Below are 25,546 nucleotides of genomic sequence, written 5' to 3'. Positions count from 1 at the left end.
ATCTCATCTTCCAGAGTTGCCTTTGTTTTGGGTTTGGTGGGTTTTCTGGATGGTTTTATTTTGTTCTTTTTGGTGGCAGGTGTTGGTTTCAAAGCAGTGGGTGTGCTACTTTGATCACCTGGAGCAGTGGGCTCAGCAGTGGTTGCTACAGGGCCAGTGGCAGTTTCTAAAACCTGCTCTGCCTCTTTTGTTTTTAATTTTATTGGTGCCATCATTCTTGAAAAAGTTTCTTTTGTTAAAAAGTTTATTTTGAATGAGACACCTTGTTTGGGCAGTTCTGCATCTTTCTCTACAAATGTTTGTTCAAAATAATAGCTTAGAAATCTCGGAAAGAGCAGAAAAGCTTTATTGTCAACGTTCTTTACCAAATCATCAAATATTACCTGGGAGTAGTTAAAGTTTTTGTCATTTAAAATTGCATACCCCAGGCATTGGATTTTTGTTGGTATCTCATTGAAGGACGTTGTTTTATTTGAAACACAGATGAGCAGTGTGTGAAATAAAAATCTGGGTGCAGAAGGGAAGTAACCCTTTTGTAGGGTATCTACCTTTGGTTGTTCTGCATAACCCCTGTTCATGAAATCCTTTACCAACTCGTCTTTTGTAAAAGAGGTTTTTCCATTTAAATCATCGAGTTTAAAGGTTTCAAAGATGGATTTCGAAGGAATTTTTACCTTCTTACCCTGTATCGAGGAGTTGATGGCGGCGGTGATATCTCCTTGTTTTTCAAGGGTGGCATTTTTCCAGAACTCTCTCTGGGTATCAAGGTAAATAGGAGCGTCTGTTGTTATCAAAGTTTTGTACTTTGATGCAGAAAGAATGTTAAGGATGGAGTCGAATGTGTGGTTATCGGTGGGTTTTGTGAGTATACCCACATAATTGTGTGGAGCTTTGTAGCGTATCTCCATGGTTTCAGCGGCCATTTTAGTGGCTTCTGCTGTATTGGATGGAGATGATGAAGGTTTTGTTTTTGATTTCGATTTTGGCTTCGTCATTTTTTATGATGAATATTGAAGAAGATTTTTGGAGTTATGAAAGGGAAACTGTTTTGTGAAGAGAACTTTTGGAATTCAATTCGACAGTAAAACCCTGTTTGGATTTAATCGGGGTTTTATTTAGGGAAAAAGTGATTGCTGGTGGCAGCGGTTATTTTGATCTGAAGGCTAAAAACTGACCACGTGTCAAACATCTGATGGAATGGTAAATGATGGAGGACAGTTGTTTTGACGACTACTGATGGAGCAAGTATCAGTAGTTACAACGGTAATAAAATGAAACAGTGGATGTATCAGTGGATGAAACAATGATTTTAACATCAGTGTTTTTGAAGAACAGAGGTTGACACTTTTAGCAGTGGACAGACATTAGAGAGCAGATGTTAAGGCACAATCAGCATATTAGATACATCAGTGGATAAGAATGAAAATCATATGTTTAACAACTGTTTGTGCAGTAGTGTTTTGACTTTTGACAAATATTTTAGCATCTGTTTGTTTAGATGTAGATATTGATTTTTGTCTTTGTGAGAACACAATATCTTATCTATCATCTGTTGTTTACAGAAATGCTGTTCCTAACAGGATACATTTTAGATGTATCATATCAAGACAAAATTGTCAGCAGTGATTCTCAGAAAATTTGTTCAAGGTTTTGCCATCTGTCTATTATTTTAGACAGTGGTTTAGCATCCCAGATGATGAAGTCTTGCTCTACATAGAACAACTCATTTTATGTCTAATTACTAGAACATGAGTGTCTTAGTAGTTCAAAAATGAATTTACAATCAATTTCTGATCAGTGACAAACTAAACTTGAGCTTAACATGACCTTGATGTGTGAGTCATTTCTTTTTGACCAGTTTTAAGGATAGTAATTTCACACAAAAATAAGGAGATTACATCCTGACCAGAGATGAACTTTCACTATTAAAAAGAGTAAAAGTACAAAATACATTTTATATAGATTAAAATGCATCTGGTTTTATTGTAAGGAAAACACCTTAAAAAATAAAGGATGTTTTGGAGGTAATCAAAAGGATCTGACACTCTTTTCAAGTAAATGATCAAATTATTCTCAAGTTATCCTGACCATTATTTGGGTCATTTTCATGTCAATTGATTGTAAATTTCTTTTAAGCACAATCACTGGATATGCCTTTGTTACCAGAACAATTTCTGTATTAATGAATGCACACAGTTGTATGATGACCACTGAAGATCTAATTCTAACCCCACAAGTGTTTTATGCTAATACTCATTTCTTTTGATTTCAAAAGTTTTGAGATAGCCACACTTTGAGATTTTTTATTTCTCTTTACCCTTTTTACCCTTATTATTCATATATTCAGAAATACTCACTAGGAGATTTTATTTTGAACATACCTTGTCCATAATCACTTTGAAGCAATGTTTTAGGAAATCTGACCATGTTTGAGCATGTTTTAGTTCAGATCTCACATTACCTATGATTAGGACGTTTTGACAATTTATTTTCTCATTGTGTTTTGGACAAAGTAGATTTGGTCCTTTTTAAGGTACTCAACTTGCCTTTGAACACATGAGAAATTTTTGACTAAAGTTTTATTCCCTCTTTTCGATATCAGCGGTATGCAGGTGTTTTAGATGAACACAAGTTTTGCTAATCTGAGGTACATACTTTAGTGTTTATTAAAAACATCACAAATATCAAAACAACAATTGAAATCAATTTTGAAAGCATCGAACGATCCCATAATTTATCAAATATTTTACAGATCTGAAAACTATGAGTGACATATGCATGAAAACACTTGTTGTGTGAGATTTGTGTGACATATGACATCTTGGTTGATTTACAGAGTTTTTGAACAATCATTTTGACCATGATTCGTTCATTACTCTGTTTTTCAACTGAATGCAACCAACCTTAGTATCAATGAGTTTTGAGCTGAACTGTTATGTCAGATTGATTGTTAGATCGAATTTGACTGTCCAAGCTCTGATACCAATTGTTAGGATCTGAGGCTGTCATGATTCGTGTTTGTTTGCATAAAACGAGTAAGTGCAGCGGAAATGAGTAGCAAACTATGTAAACACAAACAAAGGAAAGTATAGATTGAGAAACAATTGCTTTTCATTGATTCAAATGATTTACATAAAAGCAAAAGATTACAGTAAAAGCTTACAATCTAAATTCCCCCTCAGCCTGATACACCAGAGTTGGTTGCACAAGATGAAAGGATGAATTGAGGAGAAGAACTCACTCAAAACGATCAAGTGTAACAGTACAGAGTACTGTCATACTTATAGGCAAACCAAACTACTGATATACTTCAGCTGACGTCACCATGATAGTGACATCTAACGACCTAACAAACTACAAATACTGTCCTGTACAAACTACTGTTATGTAACATCTGATATTCACTAACATACAAAACAACACGAAAACTACTGTTTCACGTTCCACTGTTGTAGCCTTAGCACAGATGTTGAGTCTTCAATGCTTTCTTCAAAGGTGATCAGTCTTTGAGAGGGCAGTGTTTGAGTCTTCAGCAGCACTTAGGAAACAGCAGTAGATAGAGTAACAGAGTTTGTCTTTAGCAGTTGTTAGGTAATCATCAGAGTTTGGTTTATCAGTTGTTGTAGTTGAGCAGCACTTAAGATTATCAGTTGTTAGATAACCACTATCAAGGGGAGAGATTAAAGTAAACTGCTGCTTATTTGAAGTCCACTGATAGGATCCGGTTTTGGCTTTACATTATCTATTCCTCTGTTAGGGTTCAATCCCAACACATAATGTGGTAGGGCCCTCTTTTGAAGGCGACGTTACCCTCAGCTAAGTAGTCTGAGTCAGCAGGGATACAGTCCTAAGTAGCTGGGTTAAAGTTTTAATAGCAGTTTAACTTATGAGGGGATTAAAGAGTTTGGACCCCTGCCATCCAATACCTTTTGGGTATTGAAGGAGGTCCTACTAAATTTGACCCAGGTCCTTTGCAGGATCTATACACTGAACAATAGCAAGACTCTTACCAAACCGTTCCCTTAACCCCTGACCAGGTAGCCAACATACCTCCATATAGACCGTGGAGATATGAATGGTGAAAATCTTTTATTTTATATAGACAGTAAAATAATGCCAAGACACCACGGACAAACGATAAGGAAGAATCACCTTCAACATAAGAAACTAGTAATTAAAGTCATTAATACAAAACCAATTAAAAAATGCAAAAGATTAAAAATAAAAAGTATTACACTAAACACTTGTCTTCATCAAGTGATGTAAGAGACTTAGGCAAACATGGCCTTTGATTGTCAAGAGCTCTTACGATCAATCTTGGATCCCGAGACGACTCACACACTCTATGATGAACAATGGATGATGGTGGTGGATGATGGTGTTATGGTGGTGGTGGGTGGTGGGTGAAGTGTGAGAGAGGTGGTGTGCCAAGGGATGAGTTGCAAGAGCTCCAAACACTCCTATTTATAGGCTGAACAGAAGCTCGGGCACGGCCCCGTGTCCATCCACGTCTCTCTCTTCATTAATTGTATTTCGCAATTGCAATAAATGCGTCTGCAGGGAGTTGACCACGCCCCCGTGTCTGCTGGGCACGACCCCGTGGTGGGCAGTAGAAGCTTCTATGGGTTTGTCTTTTCTGCTGCTACTTGGGCACGGCCCCGTGCTCACTGAGCACGGGGCCTGTTCGGTCTTCTGTCTTCTTTGTTTTGCTTGGGAAGATGCTGTCGGGAGGTCGGGCGTGCCACTTTTGTTCCTTTTCTTTTATTTATGTTAGATTTAGCTGTCTTTTTGCTTCTTTTGTTACTTTGAGCTCATTTAATCCTGAAAATACAAAAGGAAGACAAAAGCACACTTTTTCCAACATTAGTACTAAAAAGGGTTAGTTTTATGCCACAACTGATGTAATTTATATGTTGCATTTTGTGCACATCAATAGTTTACCTCCGAAAAGGGTTGCTGGGTTTGAGGTTGCGCACTTGACACATTCGATGGCATATTTGAAGAAGGTTTATGGCCAAGCCCCCGGAACCATCCTTGTCGATCACCCAACACATTTTGAAACACGGCAACCTCATTCGGCGGTGGAGAACCACCGCTTTCTCCGCCCATAATCTCGTGTTCTAAATTAAGCTGTATTTTACGAAGATGATTATATATATATATATATATATGTATATATATATATATATTATAGAGAATAATACTTTAGCTAGATACTTACATAATTCTGCTCGGCTATCGAGTCAACTCAATTCCCATCTTTATCGGTGTGAGTTTCGCAGTACGTATCGAAATGTTTCAAACCCTGTTTAACATTAAAACTTAGATTAGACATTAAATAAACATAAACATACAAACACACACATATAAAACATTACATGTTTATAGGCGGTGCTACTGTATGACGTTGTACCCCCACTGTTTGGGAATTGTTGAAGCTGGCGGACTCTTGTGTTTGCCTCACATCTTGCAATATATTTGCGGTCCAAGAAGTGATCAATAGTTCTCAACCATTTTTCATAAGGCATATCCTTGGGGTGGTATGCCCTTGCTCTTTCGACATCGTCATAACTTCCATTACAAAGAAATTCTTCTTTAGCTTCGTGCTTGCGGCCGAAGTACCGCTTCATAAGCACATGTTTAATGCCGCCTTTCAAGTTCAGAGCGTTCAAATATTGTTCAACTTCATCAAAATTGAAGTTCTCCTAGTAATTGAATAAAAAAGTTAAAACATTATATAAAAACGTTAAAACATTAATGGTGCATTTATGGCTGCAAACGACTGTGTTTTTGCACCCGTTTGCTGCCGCGTCTGCAGCCGTTTAACGGCACATTTACGGCTGCAAACACAGCAGCAAACGGTTGTCAAAACGCAGCCTTTTGCAGCCATTTAACGGCGCGTTTACGGCTGCAAACGGCTGCATGTTACAACTGTTTTTGCAGCCGTAATGAAGATCAAAATCGGACGAGGAATGGCTTATAATCTGCAATTATTTGACTTGATTGTTGTTGAACAACACCTTCAAAACATATCTAAAACTCGTTTTTCAAATCTATGAACTGTATGAACATATCAACATTACGATTTCGAAGTGAATTCTTTATTAAAATGGATGAGAAAACAGCAGCGAAAACGCAACGAAAACAGCTACGAAAACGCAAGGAAAACAACTTTTTTCGGTGCTGTTTTTGTTACGTTTTCGTTGCTATTTTCTCATCCATTTTAATAAAGAATTCACTTCGAAATCAATGTAATGTTGATATGTTCATACAGTTCATAAATTTGACCAAATACACCTAATTTTTCACCAAATACACCTAATTTATACATACTTACATGCTAACATACACATGTACAATCTTACATTCTTACATACACCTACATACACACATACATATACCAAATACACATACTTACAAGCTAACATACACACATACATACTAATATACACAAATGTTCACCAAATACACTTACTTTATACATCCTTACAAGCTAACATACACATGTACATAGACTTACATACACACTTTTTCACCAAGTTTACATACATTATACATTTTCACATATACACATTTATATACAAACATACATCCTTACATACACATTACATACCAAAATTACACATCTTTTACTAACATTCACATCTTTGAACATACATCCTAACATACATTTACTAACATTCACATCTTTGAACAAAAATAAACATACACTAACAAAAATTATACATATAAAATATATAACATGAATTATAGAAGAAATTGAATATATAGACATTCTCTAGCATACACATATACATACACCAAGAATCAAGAAATTAACAACATATATAACAAAATAAACAAGAAATTCAACATAAAACTAACAATACTAACCGATTTGAAGTAGAAATTGGTAAAAATGAAGAGATATAGCCGATTTGGAGAAGAACTCGTGAGAGGAGATGAAAGGTTTGGGGAAAGTGGAAGAAGTAGGGAAGAAATGACGCTATTTTCTCTGTTTATTCGAAGGACCAATAGGGGCGACAACCTATCTTCGCTATTGATATAATCTGTCGCCGCTATTAACGTGGATAAAACCCATCCGTTGGATGAGGATAAGAAACGTGTGGCTAGGGTTTCACTTGGGACACCGGGTGCGGATAAGGGCAATAGCGACGACATATTGGATGTCGCCGCTAATAGTGTCGCCACTGGTACCCCTTTTTCTTGTAGTGACAGAAACATTTAAGCCATGATCAGTGATGAGCGGTTTCTGGACAGGAACGGGTAACAGGATCATCAATCTAAAACTGGAAAACGGGGTTGTGAATCGTATTTTCCGAGGCTACGAACATTGAAAGTCGGTGATAATAATAGTGTTTTCGGTAGTTAAAATGTTCTTTCCAGTGATAAACATCTCCCAAAGATGTTAGGAACAATGATTTTTTTTACGCGAACAAATCCATGACGAGTAGTACTTGCTTAAATAGTACAGTGGATGAACATTGCTTTTAGTGAACATTCTACGTTGGAACGTGATGGAGGCTAGGGTTTATACTAAGAGTGTTAGCTCTGATACCATGTAAAAATTACATACTATATTTCAACTAATGTATAATAATTAATATAAAGAGGTGTAATCTTAATAGACAAGAAACAACCCTTAGATAAACCTAAGTCGGTCTCATGGGTTAAGCATAATTAAATCCTAATACTAATAATCATATATATATATTTTCAATATATAAAACACTTTTTCCATTTTAGGCGACACGGGGTGGATACTTTATTTACCGTGATAGAATCCTATCACTCGTAGAACACCGCCGCCTCCATGTTTATCACGAGTTATAGGAATAACTCGTTGAATGTATAACGCGTTGAACTTGATCAAATGAATGTGTATTACTTGTACATTTGGGTATTAATACTTGTCCATTGGAATCTCATCACTAGTGATACCACCCCCCTACATTTCTATCACTAGTGATAGAATATTGGGTGATGACATGACATGATTTGATTTGATAGTGGAAGTGATAGAAATCTATCACTAGTGACCACCCCTCCTCCCCTTATTCTACACGTTATAGTACAATAATAATTTCTCAATATGTTTTCTAACACCGTACAATTTATGTTTCAGTCAACCATTCAAGCTGAATTAAATTCTACACGTTATCGTACATCAATAATTTCTCAATATATTTTCTAACACAGTACAATTTATGTTTCCATCAATCATTCAAGCTGAATTAAAGTCGTTAAATGTAAATGAAAACGTGTGGCGATTACACACCACAAACCATACGCTTACACCCAACTACTTATTCCATACCTTCTCTAGCCTCCTCCCTCCAAGCCTCCACCAAAACCAAGCATGTTCATACCCGCCACAACACTCTTATGGTTCACACTTATTTTCATATGCTCAAACACTACCATCACCCGGGCTCAACAAGCCGAATTCATTTACTCTAACTGCGCGCAATCCATCGGCAATTATACCAGAAACAGTACATACCAAAGAAACCTCAACACCGTCCTCGCTGCCCTTCCTTCCACCAACTCGGGCCAAGGTTTCTTCAACGCCACCCGTGGCCAAGGCAGCGATAGAGTCAACTCGGTCGCTCTTTGTCGAGGCGACGTCAATCCTGACGTGTGTTTGAGTTGTCTGAACGACTCCATTGTTAACTTGCCACGAGTCTGCCCTAACCAAAAGGAAGCAGTAGGATACTACGACTACTGTTTCCTAGTATACTCCAACCGAACTATATTGGGAAACAATCCCATGCAGACTAGTGTGTATTTGTTGAACACCCAAAACGCGACAAATAGGGATCGGTTTACTGCGGCTCTTAGACCGTTGTTGAGCAATCTGACTGCAGCCGCGGCTGCTGGTGGTTCGCTGAGGAAGTTTGCCACTGGGAACACGACCGGGCCAGATTTCTCAAATATTTACGGGCTTGTGCAGTGTACTCCAGACTTAACGCAGCTACTATGCAATGAGTGTTTGGAAAATGCTATCAGTCTGTTTTCCAATCGGTTTGGCGGGATTATTGGAGGCAGAAATCTTGCACCTAAGTGTAACTTTAGGTACGAGACTTATGGGTTTTTTAACGTTAGTACTCTTGTCATACCCCCACCACCATCTCCGACACCAGTACCGCCAAATTCCCGGGCTTCCCCGCCAGTTTCATCACCATCTCCAGGTACTAAATATACTATCTTCGTTTTTCTTTATAAAATTAAAGGGTGTATTTCATATATCATTAACAAAAACAACCCATTATAATAAATTGACATGTAAACGCGCAACAAGCACCATTAATTAAGTAATTTTCTTATGTTTTAACCTGATAACATAAAAATCTGAAGTTTGTAGGTGCAAATAAGATCCAATGAACAAATATTTAACAAAACAAATATTGACTAAAAAGATAAAACTGAACCTTGAGTTAGTAACTATCTCTTACCTGAATTTACTTCTCTTTCCATCTGATATTTTTACGTTATTTTCAGTCTTTCACCATCCGAATTTAACAATTATATAAACAAATCTTAAAATTTTCATTTAGAATTTAAAACTCATTAGAACTTAAATGTAATTTGAGAAACTATGTTTTACAATAATAAAAGTCTTAAAATCCTAAAAAATAAAATCTTAACATTAATTAACTAAACTCCAAACCTCTAAATCTTCACCTGCATCTTGGTCACAAACAAAACAGAGGGTGACAAATACCCATCATTAGAAACAAACATAGAAGAGTCCATATACACCACCCAGCTTCTCTTCCAGTTTGGACCAAATATACTTTGAAAAGAATCTTGAAAAGCAGAAAAAGAGGGGTTGAAAGTTTGACGATTAAGCTATGTGTTGTGGAATAACCAAACCATTACAACATCACTGCCACGTCACTGACACATAAAAATTTTAGCAATAACTAGGTGTAGTGCAATAACTAAACACTCCGTACCAATAACCAAAAAAAAAAAAGCAACACTTGTGATTGGGTTGGAAAAGGAGATAGACCCACCACAAAAGCCTCTTCCCCGTTAACCAAATGGCGACAACTCCATTGACGATGTCCATCAACGCAGCATGGTGTTTCCGCTGTTAATATAGAAAGAGATAGTCACGCACAAACAAACACAAATCAAACTTTCACATACAAATCAATAAGTTGTTTACACAAATACCCTAAAGTCTCCGTCTTTATCTACGGCATTGTCTACCTAAGGGGAGGGGGTGGTCACTAGTGATAGAATTCTATCACTCACAAGCACCAATCAAGTTCCGCCATGTCATCAACCATTTTTCCATCACTCACAACCTTTTTTGGTGGCAATGGTCATCACTCACCACCACACCCAACAATTTCCCCCCAACCAACAATTACCCTCACAATTAAACATCACGCTGTTAAAAAAATAACGAAATCCTGTTTTCGTTATTATATAACGCGTTGAACTAATGGTGGCGGTGGTAAAACAAGACTATCTCGCGTTGAAAATATGCCATCACGCGTTGAAATGTCTCCGCTGGCCTAACAAAGCGATCGAAATATGTGGATGGCAGAAAAGTTTCGTACCAACATGTCACAACTTGACTAGCCTGTCAAATCAAATAGTGAAAGACGAAACTTCGTTGGATTATAATCCTGGTCGTGAACAATTTCCTTGTAGGCCCTCCAAACTGCGAAATTTACGTAATCTTGTGTCATGTGTATGTCTTGGATTGGTTACATTTTCTATCTTTTTTTTATCTATTCCTTTTTCATTTTGGTAAATTACCAAATCAATCAATATGTTTAAGTGATTTTCTCGATGACAGAAGTTAGCGGTCCAAACTCCAAACATTCTATGTATATGCGAAAAAAAAAATTATACAAGGAATTTTAGCATCAAAACTTATCCTCCATTGATTTTGCCATTTATCCAAGAGTTAATTATGTTTTAGTCCCTTTAGTTTGTAAAAATAACAACCTAGGATACAAACAGTTTAAAGTAACATTCTAAGGTATTAATCTTTCAATTTGTAAAAAACTAGGGTAGTGATAGTTAACACAATTTAATTTTAATAGATTTCAAGGGTAATTAGGTTCTTTTGCATTTTTCATTTATCAAAACTAATAAAAAAACCCTTAGACGCATGGTATAAATTCAATTTGGTTTATGTTTTGACGTATTTTTTTTTTCGAAAACGAGTCATCTGAAATATAAAACGTTTTTTATGCTTATTTTTGTGGATTTTTCAATTGATCAACGTTTTGATCGATAAGCAATTACAAAAAAAAAAAAATCAATACACTCAAGTCACATTAAAAAATTCTGATCCCGGCAACGTGGGAATCAAAGCTAGTTAGTTAAAAAAAATCAAAATATGTTTTTTTAAACATAAAATAGTTATTTTAGTATCACAATATCCATGTTACAAGTTGGCATTATTATGTATCTCCCTACATAAAAGAATAAGTAAGGTTTCATGCGTCCAAGGGGTATTTATTAGTTTCGATAAATGGAGAATGCAAAAGAACCTAATTACTTTTGACTCTATTAAAATTAAATTGGGTTAAGTGTTAGTCCCTTAGTTTGTTACAAGTTGAAATACCTTAGAATGTTACTTTAAACTATTAGTACCATATATTGTTACTTTTCATAAACCATAGAGACTAACGACGGCATAAATAACTCTTTATTCAAAGTTACTTTAATTTTCTATTTATTTATCCAAAATAAATAGAATATTAGACTACACAGTGAGAAAGAGGCTTAAAAACAAGCATGGGGCGAAATGTGTCTACCACATCAGGAAAAGGGTCTTTACTCTCTAAGATCACCCGTAGTGGGGCGTGATTTAAAAAAAAAATTGAAAAAAAACGCCCCAAAACGCCCCTCCCCCCAATACACCCGGCGTTACCGGGCGTTATTTTCGCAAAAAAATTGAAGTTGGCGTTTTAATTAAAACGCTAAAGATGCACATGGTGGGGGTTGACTAGCCAATGGGAGGCTTCCAAGTAGTTTCTTTTTTTTTTAAATATGCACAGGGACTGAAATATCACATGACCATTTTGTTTTTCTTTTTTTTTCTAATTGGAAGGGGCGTTATCGGAATAATGCCCCACTACGCCACTTTTGAAATAATGTCCCATGCTGACTGGGATGACATGTGTCGGATAATACCCCATGGTGGGGACATTATTTTTCTAAACCACTACGGGTGGTCTAAGCCCCAAAAACCAGGGGTGGTGGGCCTGGTACGTGGAGGGGTTGCTTTGTTTCTGTCTTTGTCTTTATTTTATAATTTTACTTAAAAGAAAACAAATCAGTTAAATTTAAAAAAAATATACTTATATTAATTAAACCAGTTAAGACAATAACAATTCTATTAAAAAAGTTATACATTTTTTTTTAAAATACATATTTTAGTTACATCATCGTTGTATGACTGAAGATTCCAAATGTGTTCAACTAAATCCGCTCGAAGGTTGTGATACGTATGTTTGTTAAAACTTTCACGTTAGTTTAATCGCCTCGTTTCATCATCGGTGCCTTCATTATTTGGTTGCGTATCCTCCTTATAGTATTCACAAATTGCGCGTCTATCCTCTAAAATAATGTTGTTTAAGATAATGTGCACGTACATCACATTTCTAACTTTATATTTTTTTTCATAATCCTACACAGCATGCTCAAAAAGCATCATCTTTTCTGCAAAACACCAAAAGCTCGTTCTATCTATATTTGCGTGTCACCATTTGAGCTACGTTAAACTTTGTTCTCTTTCCATCTAATGTTGTAGCCCGTGTAAATGATTTTACAAACACAAGATAGTCAAGGTAAATTCTACCCGCTAGATAATATCTGTATTTGTACTATACCCAGTTTACAAAAAACCAGGCCTTCGGTCCAACGTCACTGATATAGCCGTTGAAAATTGGTGATTAAGTTTATTTATATTGTTATCCAAAGCGGCCACACCAAAGAATACATGCCAAATCCAAATATCTTGTCATGCAACCGCTCTAAGCATCATAGTCGGTTCTTTCACTCATGTGTTGGTCGCCCCACGCAGTTGGACAAAGTTTCCACTCTCATTTCATACAATCTATATTATCGATCATCTCGCGGAAACTATGTCTATCTACATGAAACTCCAAAATTTTTTGTATGTTACTAAGCATAGGTTTTCTCAAATAATTTTTAAGTGTAGTTCAATGACGTATTCCCTTGCCACTCGTTCCGACATTTTTTTATGGTTATCCATTATGGCGGAACTAGTGCCATAAGCCAGTTTTCTAATCATGGCTGTGACTTTTTATAACGAGCTAAATCCTAGACTACCACTCGCATCTGGTTTTTGTAGAGAAAAAAAATCATATTTACTTTCTAAATCATTTTCTATTCTTAGAAATAAACCTCTGCTCATAATAAAACGCCGCCTAAAACTCTTATCATCATATGTTAGGTTGGGTGAAAATAATCACTTTCCAATAATTCGTGTGTGGCGAGTCGATCGCGTTTTATATATTTCCTCCTTTTGTGTTGTGAACTCCCGTAATTTTCAAATATACAATAAACGATTTTCTGAACCAATGATATTATTAGTTCCGCTTCCACGTCGTCCGATGAAAATGACAAAACAGTTTTATCAAGCGAAGATGAGAAGATGATAAAACAAACTTGAGGATTCCATTTTTTATGCAATGAGAAATTTGAGAGTTAAAGAAGGTGTTTGTATGGAGAAAGAGGTTGAATAGGCTGTCAATATATGGAGAAATAAGTTTAATGTGGCTTATAGATTTTTTAGGATTTTGTTTAGCTACATCACATCACCTCATCCTCACCATACGGCCCCATGCCAGTCACCATCTCCAAGCCCCAACCCGCACGCCATCTTCACGCCTAGTTACAGGGTGGTGTTCGAGGGGTGGAGGGGCTTCTACTCCCCCTCTCCACGGCCCACACCATGCCCTCTCCACATCCCACACCGTGTAGTGTTATTGTTTTATCTAACTAGTCTAATTCTAAATTCAGCTAATATCTTTACGTTATGCAATATATATATATATATATATATATATATAGAGAGAGAGAGAGAGAGAGAATAAAATATAATTTCACTAGTTTATTAATGATCAGTGGTTTAGTGATATCATGTTTTTATCTTCACAAAAATAATGCACTTTCAAATTTTGTAAGCGTAAGATGCTTAGATAGTATTTAAGTATAAAAATATTCTTAAAAAAACTATAATACAATATAAATCTTTTCTGAACAGCAAATAATTTTGTATTTTCTCTTCAAATTTACAAGTGAGAATCAATAATGATGGCTCACCTGTTTGAGGAAAATGCACACAATTGAAAGAGGTGGACCATGATGATGATATGTGCTCGTGACTTTACGTTATTTTCAATTGCAAGAGTTTTCTTTTTTAATTAATTGTATGTTTATGGTTTTTGTCACATGGTTTTACTTAGTCTTAGGTTAGTTAAAATATTGAGGGAATAAAGCTAGTAGTGGGAGTATATACCTATGATGCCATGTTTGGTAGGTAGTGGTTCTGCATTTTTATTTCCATTGTAACTATTTATAAGCATGTTTTCTACGTCAAAGAGAGATATCGAAGAAAAATTAAATCAAGAATTCTTTCTAATTTGCTTTCTAGTTTCTTTCTAGAGTTAATTATATTTTTCGTCCCTGTGCTTAGTCAAAAATCACTATTTCAGTCCGTTAGTTTAAAAATTGTCATTTCAGTCCATGTGGTTTCACTTTCGTAAGTATTTTAGTCCATTCACTTAACACCGTCTATTTATTCTCTTAAGTTTTGATGAATTGACTAAATTGCCCCTGTAATATACAAAATTATAAAAACTTTAAAACAGTTAAAGGTGGGTCCCACTTCACAAGGTTGCAAAACTTCTTTCCCGCACCCCATTTTTTCGGTCATCTTCTCCGGCGACCCATGTTTTTTCGGTCATCTTCTCTGACGACACCATTTTTGGCTCGCCTCCGTCGAACCATGTGGAGTTGTAGATGGATCCTATAACAAGTGGCTCGTGACTCTGATTTTCTCAAACCAATGCCATATATTTTCAATTCAAAGGAACCCCAATTATATCAAAAGTTTCACACATTGAAATCCGAATTAACTTTCCCAATTCACCAAAAGTCAAACAACGATTCTACGACATTGATTTTCTCCAAAATCGACATTGATTATTCTATTATTTTTATAATCAAATGATGATTCACCCCAACTAAGATAAATTGTGAAAACACAAAGAAAACACACACCTAAGGCCCTTCTCATCATTGCCGTCTGCAATCTACTCGAAAGATAAACACGCAACTTGATTGGATCACCATAGCTTCGTCGGAAGTTGGCCAATTTTCCGCCGGAACCTTAATCTTGTTGGAATACGCTTCTGTAGCAAAACATTGGTTCCTCCAACATTAACCAAAACCATCATCATCCGCATGATACCCCCATGGTTGTCAATCTCACTCTAATCTCTCTCTCCCTCTCCAAACGCTGAAAAAACAGAATTGTGGATTAGGTTAGAAGAAAGAAAAAGAAATGGGGGTAAACACGTGTTTAGTGGTGGCAGAGGTGGGTGGCGGGTGGTTGAGGTGGGTGGTTATGGTGTGTGGTAGCAAGTAGAGGTAGGTGGTGGGGGTCGTATGGTCTAGTGGTGGCAGGGGTTTGTTATGTGGTTCTGTAGGTAAAGAGAGAAGTTCAATAACATTTTAACAATGTAGCCCTTCACTTTCATGATTTGATAGTTAATCCCCTTATTTATTTATGTTTTAACTTTAATAACAAGGACATTATGGTCATTTCATATAGAACTAACATAATAATTGGATGGGGTTAACAGAGGTGGACTAAAATAGTTACGAAAGTGAAACCATAGAGACTGAAATGACAATTTTTAAACTAATGAACTGAAATAGTGATTTTTAAAAAAGCACAGGGATGAAAAACGTAATTAACTCTTTCTGTCTATTTGCTTTTGGCCAACTAAACCGTTGAAACCACATTAGTTGGATTCTAATAATCTAGGGTCAATAAAGGAAAACACCCTACCACCATTCTGAATTAAATGTATCAATTATTATGACAACTATTATGATGATTACTTAGGACTAACATAAAGTGAGATCATTCCTGAAATTGTAATTTTATAAGGTATCTTTTTTGCAGGTTAGGTTTTTTACAAAAGAAATTTACGAAAATAGCCAAGAATAAGTTTGACTTACCAAAATGACCATCTCATGCGTCGGTGGAGCAGGGCATCACGCATAAGCTCTCTCGTAATCAGTGATGTCCTGCTCTACCGACGTGTAAGGTGGCCATTTTGGTAAGTCAAACTTATTTTTGGCTATTTTCGTAAATTTCTCTTTTTACAAAACTATCGATTTGTTTAAAGTCGTATAAATAGATAACTTTTTGTAAAATCACATTTTATAGGTTTAACGTATTTTTTAATTTCAATATATAAATATAAAATGGATAAAAAAAAACCGTAAAACTGGAATAATTTTGTAGTTTTATACTATGAGAATAGTTATTTTATAAGCGCAGTATAGTTTGTATTTTGTTTTAGATAGATTTCCTCTATATTAATTTATAAATTTAGTTTCTGAGTTAGTTTTACTATTCAATTTTTTACAACTCAATGATGCATCATTTTGTTTAATGTACAAATAAGAAAGCATACCTACATTGTTGAGGTGGGTGCCTAGAGGGTTCGAAGTTGTTTGTGGATGTGTATTGGCCCATTAACATAGTTTGTGAATCTATTCTATATATTTCTTATATATTATTATTAACATAGTTGGTGAATCTATTCTTTATATGTCTTACATATTATTTATTTGTTTGTAGTTTGTTACTCTTTATTACTTTAACTTTATAAAAATATATATACTTATTTTAAACTTTTTAAATGGAACATGTTTTAAAAGTAAAACTATTCTTTAATTTAGTTTTTAATAACTAAAAATGATTTATACAATTAATTTATCTTATGCACAAATAGTTTCAACTTTCAAGTGTATTCTTTGTTTAAACACGTGTAATATATTCTTTGCCTCTCTCCCCAAGGGGATGGGCCGTCACGTAGGAGGGGCTTGAAGGGGATGGACCTAGGGGGTGGGGGATGAACCCCTTTATATATATATATATATATATATATATATATATATATATATATATATATATATATATAGGGGATCGCTAAAATGAAAACCACCTCCAGTTGTAAGAACTGAGAGAACCACTTTCTAGCCTTTAGATTAAGGAGATGGATGGATGAGATTTAAAGTAACTAAAATTAATATTAAATAGATTTTGTCTTATTATGTCTTTAATATTTTAATCCAAAAGGGTAGTATAGTAAAATTACACTATTTTGTCTTTATATATATATTATATTTAATTGTCTATTTGTCTTATTCATTAATTACTTTATATTAAAAAAACAGAATTTTATGTTAAACAATATTTTTAAATTCAGATTGTATAATAATTTTTTATTAAAATCATTTTTTTAATTCAGATTTTGTGATATTTTTTATTAAAAAAATATTTTTATTAAGATCTTTTTTTAAATTAACATTTTTTTAACAAACCGAATTTTTTTGCGCGCTGGTTTTTGGCGTCCCGTTTTACCGTGACGTTTTTTACGTCCCGTTTTTTGCGCGCCGTTTTTTATGCTTCGTCTCCGCCGAAATTTTTTTCACCCCGTTTTGCCCCAATTTTTTTACGCCCCATTTAGCCCCGTTTTTTTGCGCGCGGTTTTTACGCGCCGTTTTTTAAAGGCACCGTTTTTTAAAGGTGCCGTTTTTTCTCAATCGGCGTTTTTTTAACGCGCCGTTTTTTCCGACGTTTTTTTCGACGTTTTTTAACGTAAAACTTTTTACGTTTTACTAAAAAAACTTTATGTTTTACGTTTTACTAAAAAAATTACGTTTTACGTTTTACGTAAAACTTTTTACGGTTTACGTAAAACTTTTTACGTTTTACGTAAAACTTTTTACGTTTTACGTAAAACTTTTTACGTTTTACGAAAAAAAATTTACATTTTACGTAAAACTTTTTAAGTTTTACGTTTTACGTAAAACTTACGAAAAAAATTTACGTAACACTTTTTACGCTTCACGTTTTTACGTTTTTACGATAAAAAGTTTACGGTTTACGTTAACAAGTTTACGGTTTAACTTTTTTTTTACAAAAACGTTTTTACGCAAAACCGAACGCAAAAGAAAATCGCACACTCGGGGGGTGTCTCAGATAGTTTGCTATCATCATCGACGCCTCAAAAAAAAAAAACCCAACAAACAAAAATCAAAAGAACGAGTGGATTTTTGAAAAAAAAACGAAGTTTTGGCGAAAAACTTTTTACGTTTTACGAAAAACTTTTTACGTTTTACGTAAAACTTTTTACGTTTTACGTTAAAAAGTTTACGGTATAACTTTTTTTTTACAAAAACGTTTTAAGTTTAACGTAAAACTTTTTACGTTTTACTAAAAAAAATTTACGATTTACGTTTTACCTAAAACTTTTTACGCTTTACGAAAAACTTTTTACGTTTTCCGTTTTACGTAAAAAATTTTAAGTTTTACGTTTTACGTAAAAGTTTACGGTTTAACTTTTTTTTTTTACAAAACCGTTTTTACGCAAAACCGAACGCACCCAGAAAATCGCACACTCGGTGAAGCGTCTCAGATATATTGTTATCATCATCGACGCTTAAAAATAAAAAAATAAAAACCCAACAAACAAAAATCAAAAGAACGAGTGGATTCTAGAAAAAAAAAACGAAGTTTTGGCTCAGATTTTCCGATAATCAACGGCTGCAAAATGGGGTTGCAGGTTCAAAAACCTACCCTCCGCCGTCCTTGCCGCGCCATTGTCAGTTTTTTTTACATCATCACTGCCGATTCAAAATGAGGCACCATATTCAACTGTTTTAAACATTCAAAAGGGACAAGAAACATCATTCAAACATATTTCAAGCCCAGATTCAACATTCAAACATATTCAAACGATTTGAACATTCAAAAGGGACAAGATCATCAATCAACAGATTCAACAGCAACAAAAACCCAGATTCAATAGCAACAAAACCCCATATTCAACAGATTCAACAGCAATAAAAATCCAGATTCAACAAAATTAAAAACCCAGATTCAAACCCACAAGACAAAACCCACAAAGATTCAAAACCCAGATTCAAACCCAGCACCACCAAACAAACATAATCAAATCAAAAGCGTGATGTACAGACCCACCACCAAAAGCATCTCTAATATAAACATAATCAAATAATCATGATGTACAGACCCACCACCAAACAAACATAATCAAACCAAAACTCATTCAAAAACAAACTGTGTGATTGCAAAAACAACAGAAACAATATCGAACCTTTGGACCCCCCCCCCCCCAAAAGGGCACAAAGCTTCCAACAAGCCCCTTTGCCCACTGAATCAAGCAAACCACCACAAAATCACCTCAAAAATGAACCCCTACACATTTTTACAAAATCGCAAACACAATTGATCAAAACCCAACTGATTCAAAACACAACTTGAATCAAGCAAAACACAACTTGAATAAAAATCCCAACTGAATCAAAACCCACCTGCTAACGTCACTTGCCGGAGCCCTACCGGCTGCTACGCTACCAATCCGTCGCCGCCGCCGTCCCCGTTCTCGACACCACTGCCACAGTCGCCGTCTTTTGTACCCACCACTCAAACTCCGGCACCACCGACGTCGATGGCACCACCGGCACCACCAACATCACCGGCACCACCGACATTATCATCGCCATTAATCTCTCAGATGAAGAACAAGGCTCATGTGTGGGTTTCCACATCATCATCGCCAGAAGAACTGGTCTTTGAAAAAGAGAAAAAAAACACACAGAAACTACCTGGCTGGCGTCGGCTGGTACAACCACCGGTGGTGGCGGTGGCGGTGGCGGTGGAGTCGTCGAGATCGGAAGACGTGGCAACGAAGATGATGATCTTCATCAGAGATGAAGATATAAAGGCTGAAGATGATGATCTTCATCAGAGATGTGAAAGGCTTTTAATAAAGGTTTTGTATGTGTGAAGATGACGATCTTCATCATCAGAGATGAAGAATGTAAAAGAGGGGTGAAGATATAAGAGAGAGAAATGTGAAATGAACTGAGATGTGAAAGCTTTTAATAAGAGACAAGACATACATGATGGACATGACATATAAACAAAATGACCTAAATACCCTTTTGGTTGGCATGATCCTATTGGTTGAAAGTGGTTCTCGCGGTTCTTACAACTGGGGGTGGTTTTCATTTTAGCGACGCCCTATATATATATATATATATATATATATATATATATATATATATATATATATATATATATATATATATATATATATATATATATATATATATATATATATATATATATATATATATATATATATATATATATATATGTATGTATGTATAGATGTGTGTGTGTGTGAGGAGAGAGGAGAGAGGCACGGCGAGTTCGGCTGGGGGAAGACGATCTTCATGGGGCTAGGGCGGCGACGGGGCTAGGGGGTGGAAGTTTTGGGGCGGCGGCGGGAGGACGAGGCTGGGGACGAGCCCCATACCTTCTGGTCTTAATGGTCCATATAATTTGGGCCCGCTGTAATCTGCGGGTTCTGAATACTAGTTATATCTTATTTAAACTTTAATTAATTCGCTTTTACATCTAGTTAGTTTTTGTACTAATAACGAGTTAGCGTCACCCGCGCGTTACTGCAGGATGCTTATTTAAAATCATTAAGATTACTTTGTTTTCCATACCTATTTGTTCTTTTTTTTAGCAACAAATGTTGCTCTACTCTACTTCACAACAATAATAGTAACATTCCTTTTTTGCCAACCTTCCTTTAAATTGCATATGCCTCTACCGAGTTTGCCTCACATTGACCACATTTTTGTTCTTGTAAGACTTCAACAACAGCTTTTAAGTCTTTCATAAGTTCCACGAACTTTGTTTCCAGCATTTTGAGGAAATCATCAACTTGTAATTTCAGTGTCACACACCCTTTTGTCCAGGGACCCAACCTGATCCTTAGACACGTCGATCTGCCTTTCTTAAAGTCTTGTCGAGTTTTATCTTAACCATGGTTGTTTTCCCCACTCGTTTGAATGTTCATAGCAACTTACTTGCTCGTCGCAGTTTCCATATCCCAATTAATTAGCATTGCTCTACCAACTGTCACGATCTTCTATGCAACCCTTAGATGTATTCTGAGATCAGTTTTTTACACAACTTGACAACTATTCTTAACAGCGAGATTGTGGGATGCAAGATAAGTAACCAAATGGATTTTATTTTTCTTTTCATAACACCCAAGAGGCCAAGCCTGCAAACGAACTGGACGTTCTAGCAACTCCATACTAATCTCTAGGCGTATATATTTCTAGTGAGCTATTCGGAACTTCCCCATGAATTTTCATGATGCTTCCACCCTTACATTGATCTAAACTTTTGTGGAGCATTGTATTGTTATTTGAACAGCCTTGATTCTATAAGACGCACCCATAATGTCTATATTTCGAAGGCTTTGATATAGACAGGTTGTGACAATAAGGGTGGAATGGGTGCTCCCCAAATGGGGAGCGGTAAACTTTTTCCCTAGCTAATAATCTCATGTCATGTCAACTTCCCTCTTCACTTCACATTTTGCACTCAAACACTAGGGGTGCTCTCACATGAGGAGTGGTAAACAATTCTTTTTTTTTTTAAAGATAAATGTGTGATTAGCTAGAAGAAAGTGGGGCCAACCATTAACTTTCTCTCTCTCCTCTCACTCTCTTCTCTTTCCACATCGGTGACTATAACCCAAATCCCATTCAATCACCCACTCAAACAAGGGGTGGTAGATGTTATACCCGATCGGCAAACCCCCTTCCCCACATCACTCACCGAACCCGCCCCTTCCACCCTAAGCCTCCATATTATGTATTATCCGATTATAAGGTATTTTTAATGCAACTTCTGAATTTTACTAATCATCCTCAGGCATTTAAGTTTATTAGGGATTGTTTGAACTGCCCTATATAATCTTGGTTGTTGCTTTTAGTTTGAATTTCTTAGCCACACATAATACAATCCTACCAAACTTCATTAACAGTTTGCAAGAATTCTGGATTGTTGGTATGGTGGTTAAGGAACCTAATGGTTATAGTTGTTCAGCTATGAATATACAAAAAAGAAATAAAAGGTTTATAATCTACCAAAGCTAGAGGTAAACGTGTGTGAAACACATGCTAACTATGACTATCAAGTTTTCAAAGTAAACCATCATCTCTTTGGTAATGCATTCTTTTTCTTGCAGGCAAAAGTTCAAGCAGAATTGTGATAATAATAGTAATTGTTACAATAGTCACTATCATTGTAATAATCACTTTCATTTGTATCTTCCTAAGATTGAGGAAAAGGAAGCAAACTTCTTCAGCCGAAACTATAGAGAGTAAGTTTGAAGTTTGAAATCATATTTGCGACAAGAACTCAAAGATACATTGTTAATATTGTTAGTACCATAATAGTGCCATCTTAACATGATATTTGAGCCTTGAGCCATGGCGCTAGTATATATAGGGATAACATTTAGTCATTAAAACAACTTTTAACTCTTTCTTTCTTTTCTAGCTGAAACTGTGGATATTTGCAATGCTGAGTCTTTACAATACAACTTTAGTTTAGTGAAAGTTGCAACAAATGATTTTTCTGAAGATAATAAACTAGGACAAGGAGGATTTGGTGCAGTTTACAAGGTATACACGAATTAATATTGCTTGTCACATGCCAAAATAACAAATTGATGTTAAGTGCACGTTGATGTATGTTATCAAATTATATTTAGGGTACACTTGAAGATGGACGAGATATTGCAGTAAAGAGGCTAGCAAGGGATTCTGGGCAAGGTGATGTAGAATTTCAAAATGAGGTTTTGCTAGTTGCGAAGCTTCAACACCGGAATTTGGTTAGATTGCTCGGTTTTAGCATAGAAGGAAGTGAAAAACTTCTCATATATGAGTATCTGCCAAATGCAAGTCTTGACCAATTTCTATTTGGTAAGTTCTTAATAGTAGAACTTTCTTCAACTTGATATTCTGTGTCACTAAGGCCAAAATAGACATTTCTAAAAGTCTGAATGAACCATAGCTTTCTTAACTAGAGGTCAATTCTTAGCCTTGGTTTACATTTGGTAAGTTCCTAACAAAAAGTTCCCTTTATGGTGTCACAAATATTCTTAAAAAACCAATTAAATGGTCATACTTGTAGTCCTAGAAGTTGATTACCTCTAAAGAATTTCAGAAGTTATTGATAATCAACAGAATAGCAGTTCTTGGCGAAAAATGATATTCTATTATTGGATAATGTTAGTGATGCCTGCTTGTTTATGGTTCTTGTAGATCAAACTAAGTGTACACTTCTTAATTGGGAAAAGCGATACAAGATCATCAAAGGTGTCGCAAAAGGACTACTTTACCTTCACGAAGATTCTCGTCTAACGATAATTCATCGTGATTTAAAAGCAAGTAATGTTTTGTTAGATGCGGAAATGAATGCTAAAATTGCAGATTTTGGCATGGCAAAGTTGTTTAAACCTGAGGAAACTCAAGGGGATACGAATCGAATTGTTGGTACCTAGTAAGTATACAATCTGTGATTAAACTCATACATGGAACTTTATGAAACTTGTTTTATTTCCATGATAAGACAAGTGCTAATATTTTGGTTGCTTTATTTCTTGTATATATTTTAGTGGTTATATGGCTCCAGAATATGCCATGCATGGCCAGTTCTCAGTAAAATCAGATGTGTTTAGTTTCGGAGTGCTTGTGTTGGAGATAGTAACAGGTCAAAAGAACCAATGTTTTCAAAAAGAAGAGAGCATTGAGGACCTTCTTAGCTTTGTAAGAGTTCACCTTATATTTAAAATTAATTTAAAAGAGAACCTACATGAATAAATCATATTATTTATACAATAATATTCGCTTTAGTTTCCCTATTATACATGTGTGTGCTGATAAACCAAATTGGTCTTCTATTTTAGGCATGGAAGCATTGGCGGAATAAGACAATGACAAATATAATAGATCCCACATTGAAGACTGGGTCAGGTTCATTGCGTGACATCATTAGAAGTATTCACATTGGGCTATTATGTGTTCAAGAAAATGCTGTTGATAGGCCAACCATGGCCTCGATTGTTCTTATGCTTAATAGCTTCACTATCACCCTTCCAGTACCATCAGAGCCTGCATTTTTCATGCATAGTAAAACTGATGAAATACCATTTTTTCGTGAATACAGTTTATCAACAAGTAGCAGTGGTTTAGAAAAATCAAAGATATCAAAAATATCTGAGCATTCAGTAAATGATGCTTCAATATCTGAGATAGTTCCTAGATAGGATTTTAAAATGCACTGATATGGTACTAGTTTGCTTTTGAAAATAATTCCATGTTATCATTGAAGACTACAATGTTGAACTTAAAGACAAGATTTGCATGTTGCACTTATATTATAAACGTAAGTATTGGTGTACCGGGTACCTGCTTTCCTCTTCTTTTTAATGTATTGGTGTCCTTGTTTAGTTGTTTGTTAAACAATATTTACTTTTTAATGTTTGAGAACGTTTTTTATTTGATATTAATGTTTGACCTGACCTGACCCGACCCGAATCGAATCACCGACGTACGACCCGAACATATCACCTCAAAACAAAGCGATAGAAAATTTTTTTAGGTCCGGTGACTTCCAGTGGAAATTTTTAAGCTTAGCCACTGGATACTTAGAAGTTCATTTAACATTAATTACGAAAATATGCGTTTTTTACTTTTATTTAATAAAACTTTGACCCGTTATTTGACCCACTTAACATGATCTTCAGAAGGTGCCCTCATTGGGGATTAACACCTACATTATTATGATCACGTAGCCATGTTCGATTCGAACATTGGCTTGACTGAAATGGTTATAACCGTAAGTCAAAGCAAAAGTTAATTTGCTTGACTTTTGGTTAATAACTAGCCTATAAATGAAAAAAGACTAAGGAAAAACACTTACAAGTGTTCAAGGAAAATTTTTAACTCCAAAGAGGAGGCCTCGATAGATCAGAAGTAGCTTCAAGAGGATTTAGAGTGAAAGAAATGAAAGGTGCAAGGAATGAGGTTGATGATCACCTCTATTTATACTTGCTCAAGGTTCACAAGATCATGCCACATGTCCATGATGTTTTGAGATGCTTAGGAGTGTCCTAGCATGTGTCCACAGGTCGCACAATGTGGCTTAATTGCGAGAGGAGTGGCAGGAGCAGTAGGTTGCAACTGCCAACACAACATCCTGCCAACGACACCCCTTACGGATTGTAAGGGGTTGGTTACGGTCTGTAAGGGACCCAACGCACCCACAGTTTGTTCGAATGCCTTATGGACCGTAAAGCTATTGCTTGTGGTCCGTAAAAGACCATTAGAAGCCAAAAATTTT

General features: G+C 35.6%; 1 protein-coding gene and 1 long non-coding RNA gene across 5 annotated transcripts in view; one reads left to right on the top strand and one right to left on the bottom strand.

The window, feature by feature from the left end:
• LOC110885853 (putative receptor-like protein kinase At4g00960) overlaps positions 1-24,651 on the top strand; it is a 41,426-nt gene extending 16,775 nt beyond the window's left edge. The window contains exons 1-7 of one of the 4 annotated variants that reach the window (XM_022133573.2): positions 7,244-9,191; positions 22,386-22,520; positions 22,700-22,824; positions 22,914-23,124; positions 23,467-23,704; positions 23,820-23,970; positions 24,111-24,651. In XM_022133573.2, the coding sequence (XP_021989265.1) occupies positions 8,360-9,191; positions 22,386-22,520; positions 22,700-22,824; positions 22,914-23,124; positions 23,467-23,704; positions 23,820-23,970; positions 24,111-24,470 (2,052 nt within the window). In that variant the 5' untranslated portion in view covers positions 7,244-8,359 and the 3' untranslated portion in view covers positions 24,471-24,651. Of the gene's footprint in view, positions 1-7,243; positions 9,192-22,385; positions 22,521-22,699; positions 22,825-22,913; positions 23,125-23,466; positions 23,705-23,819; positions 23,971-24,110 lie in introns of those variants that run through there. The other 3 variants (XM_022133574.2, XM_022133575.2, XM_022133576.2) reach the window with 3 other exon arrangements.
• Positions 4,826-9,509, bottom strand: LOC118483108. The gene is made up of 3 exons (XR_004869592.1): positions 9,456-9,509; positions 5,222-5,705; positions 4,826-5,130 (listed from the first exon to the last, which is right to left on the bottom strand). It is a non-coding gene; the product is annotated as an uncharacterized LOC118483108 (long non-coding RNA).
• Positions 24,652-25,546: the final 895 nt, after the last annotated feature.

This window comes from Helianthus annuus, chromosome 10, assembly GCF_002127325.2.
Source record: "Helianthus annuus cultivar XRQ/B chromosome 10, HanXRQr2.0-SUNRISE, whole genome shotgun sequence".
Lineage (NCBI taxonomy): Eukaryota > Viridiplantae > Streptophyta > Magnoliopsida > Asterales > Asteraceae > Helianthus > Helianthus annuus.
This window is presented reverse-complemented; position numbering and strand designations above follow the sequence as displayed.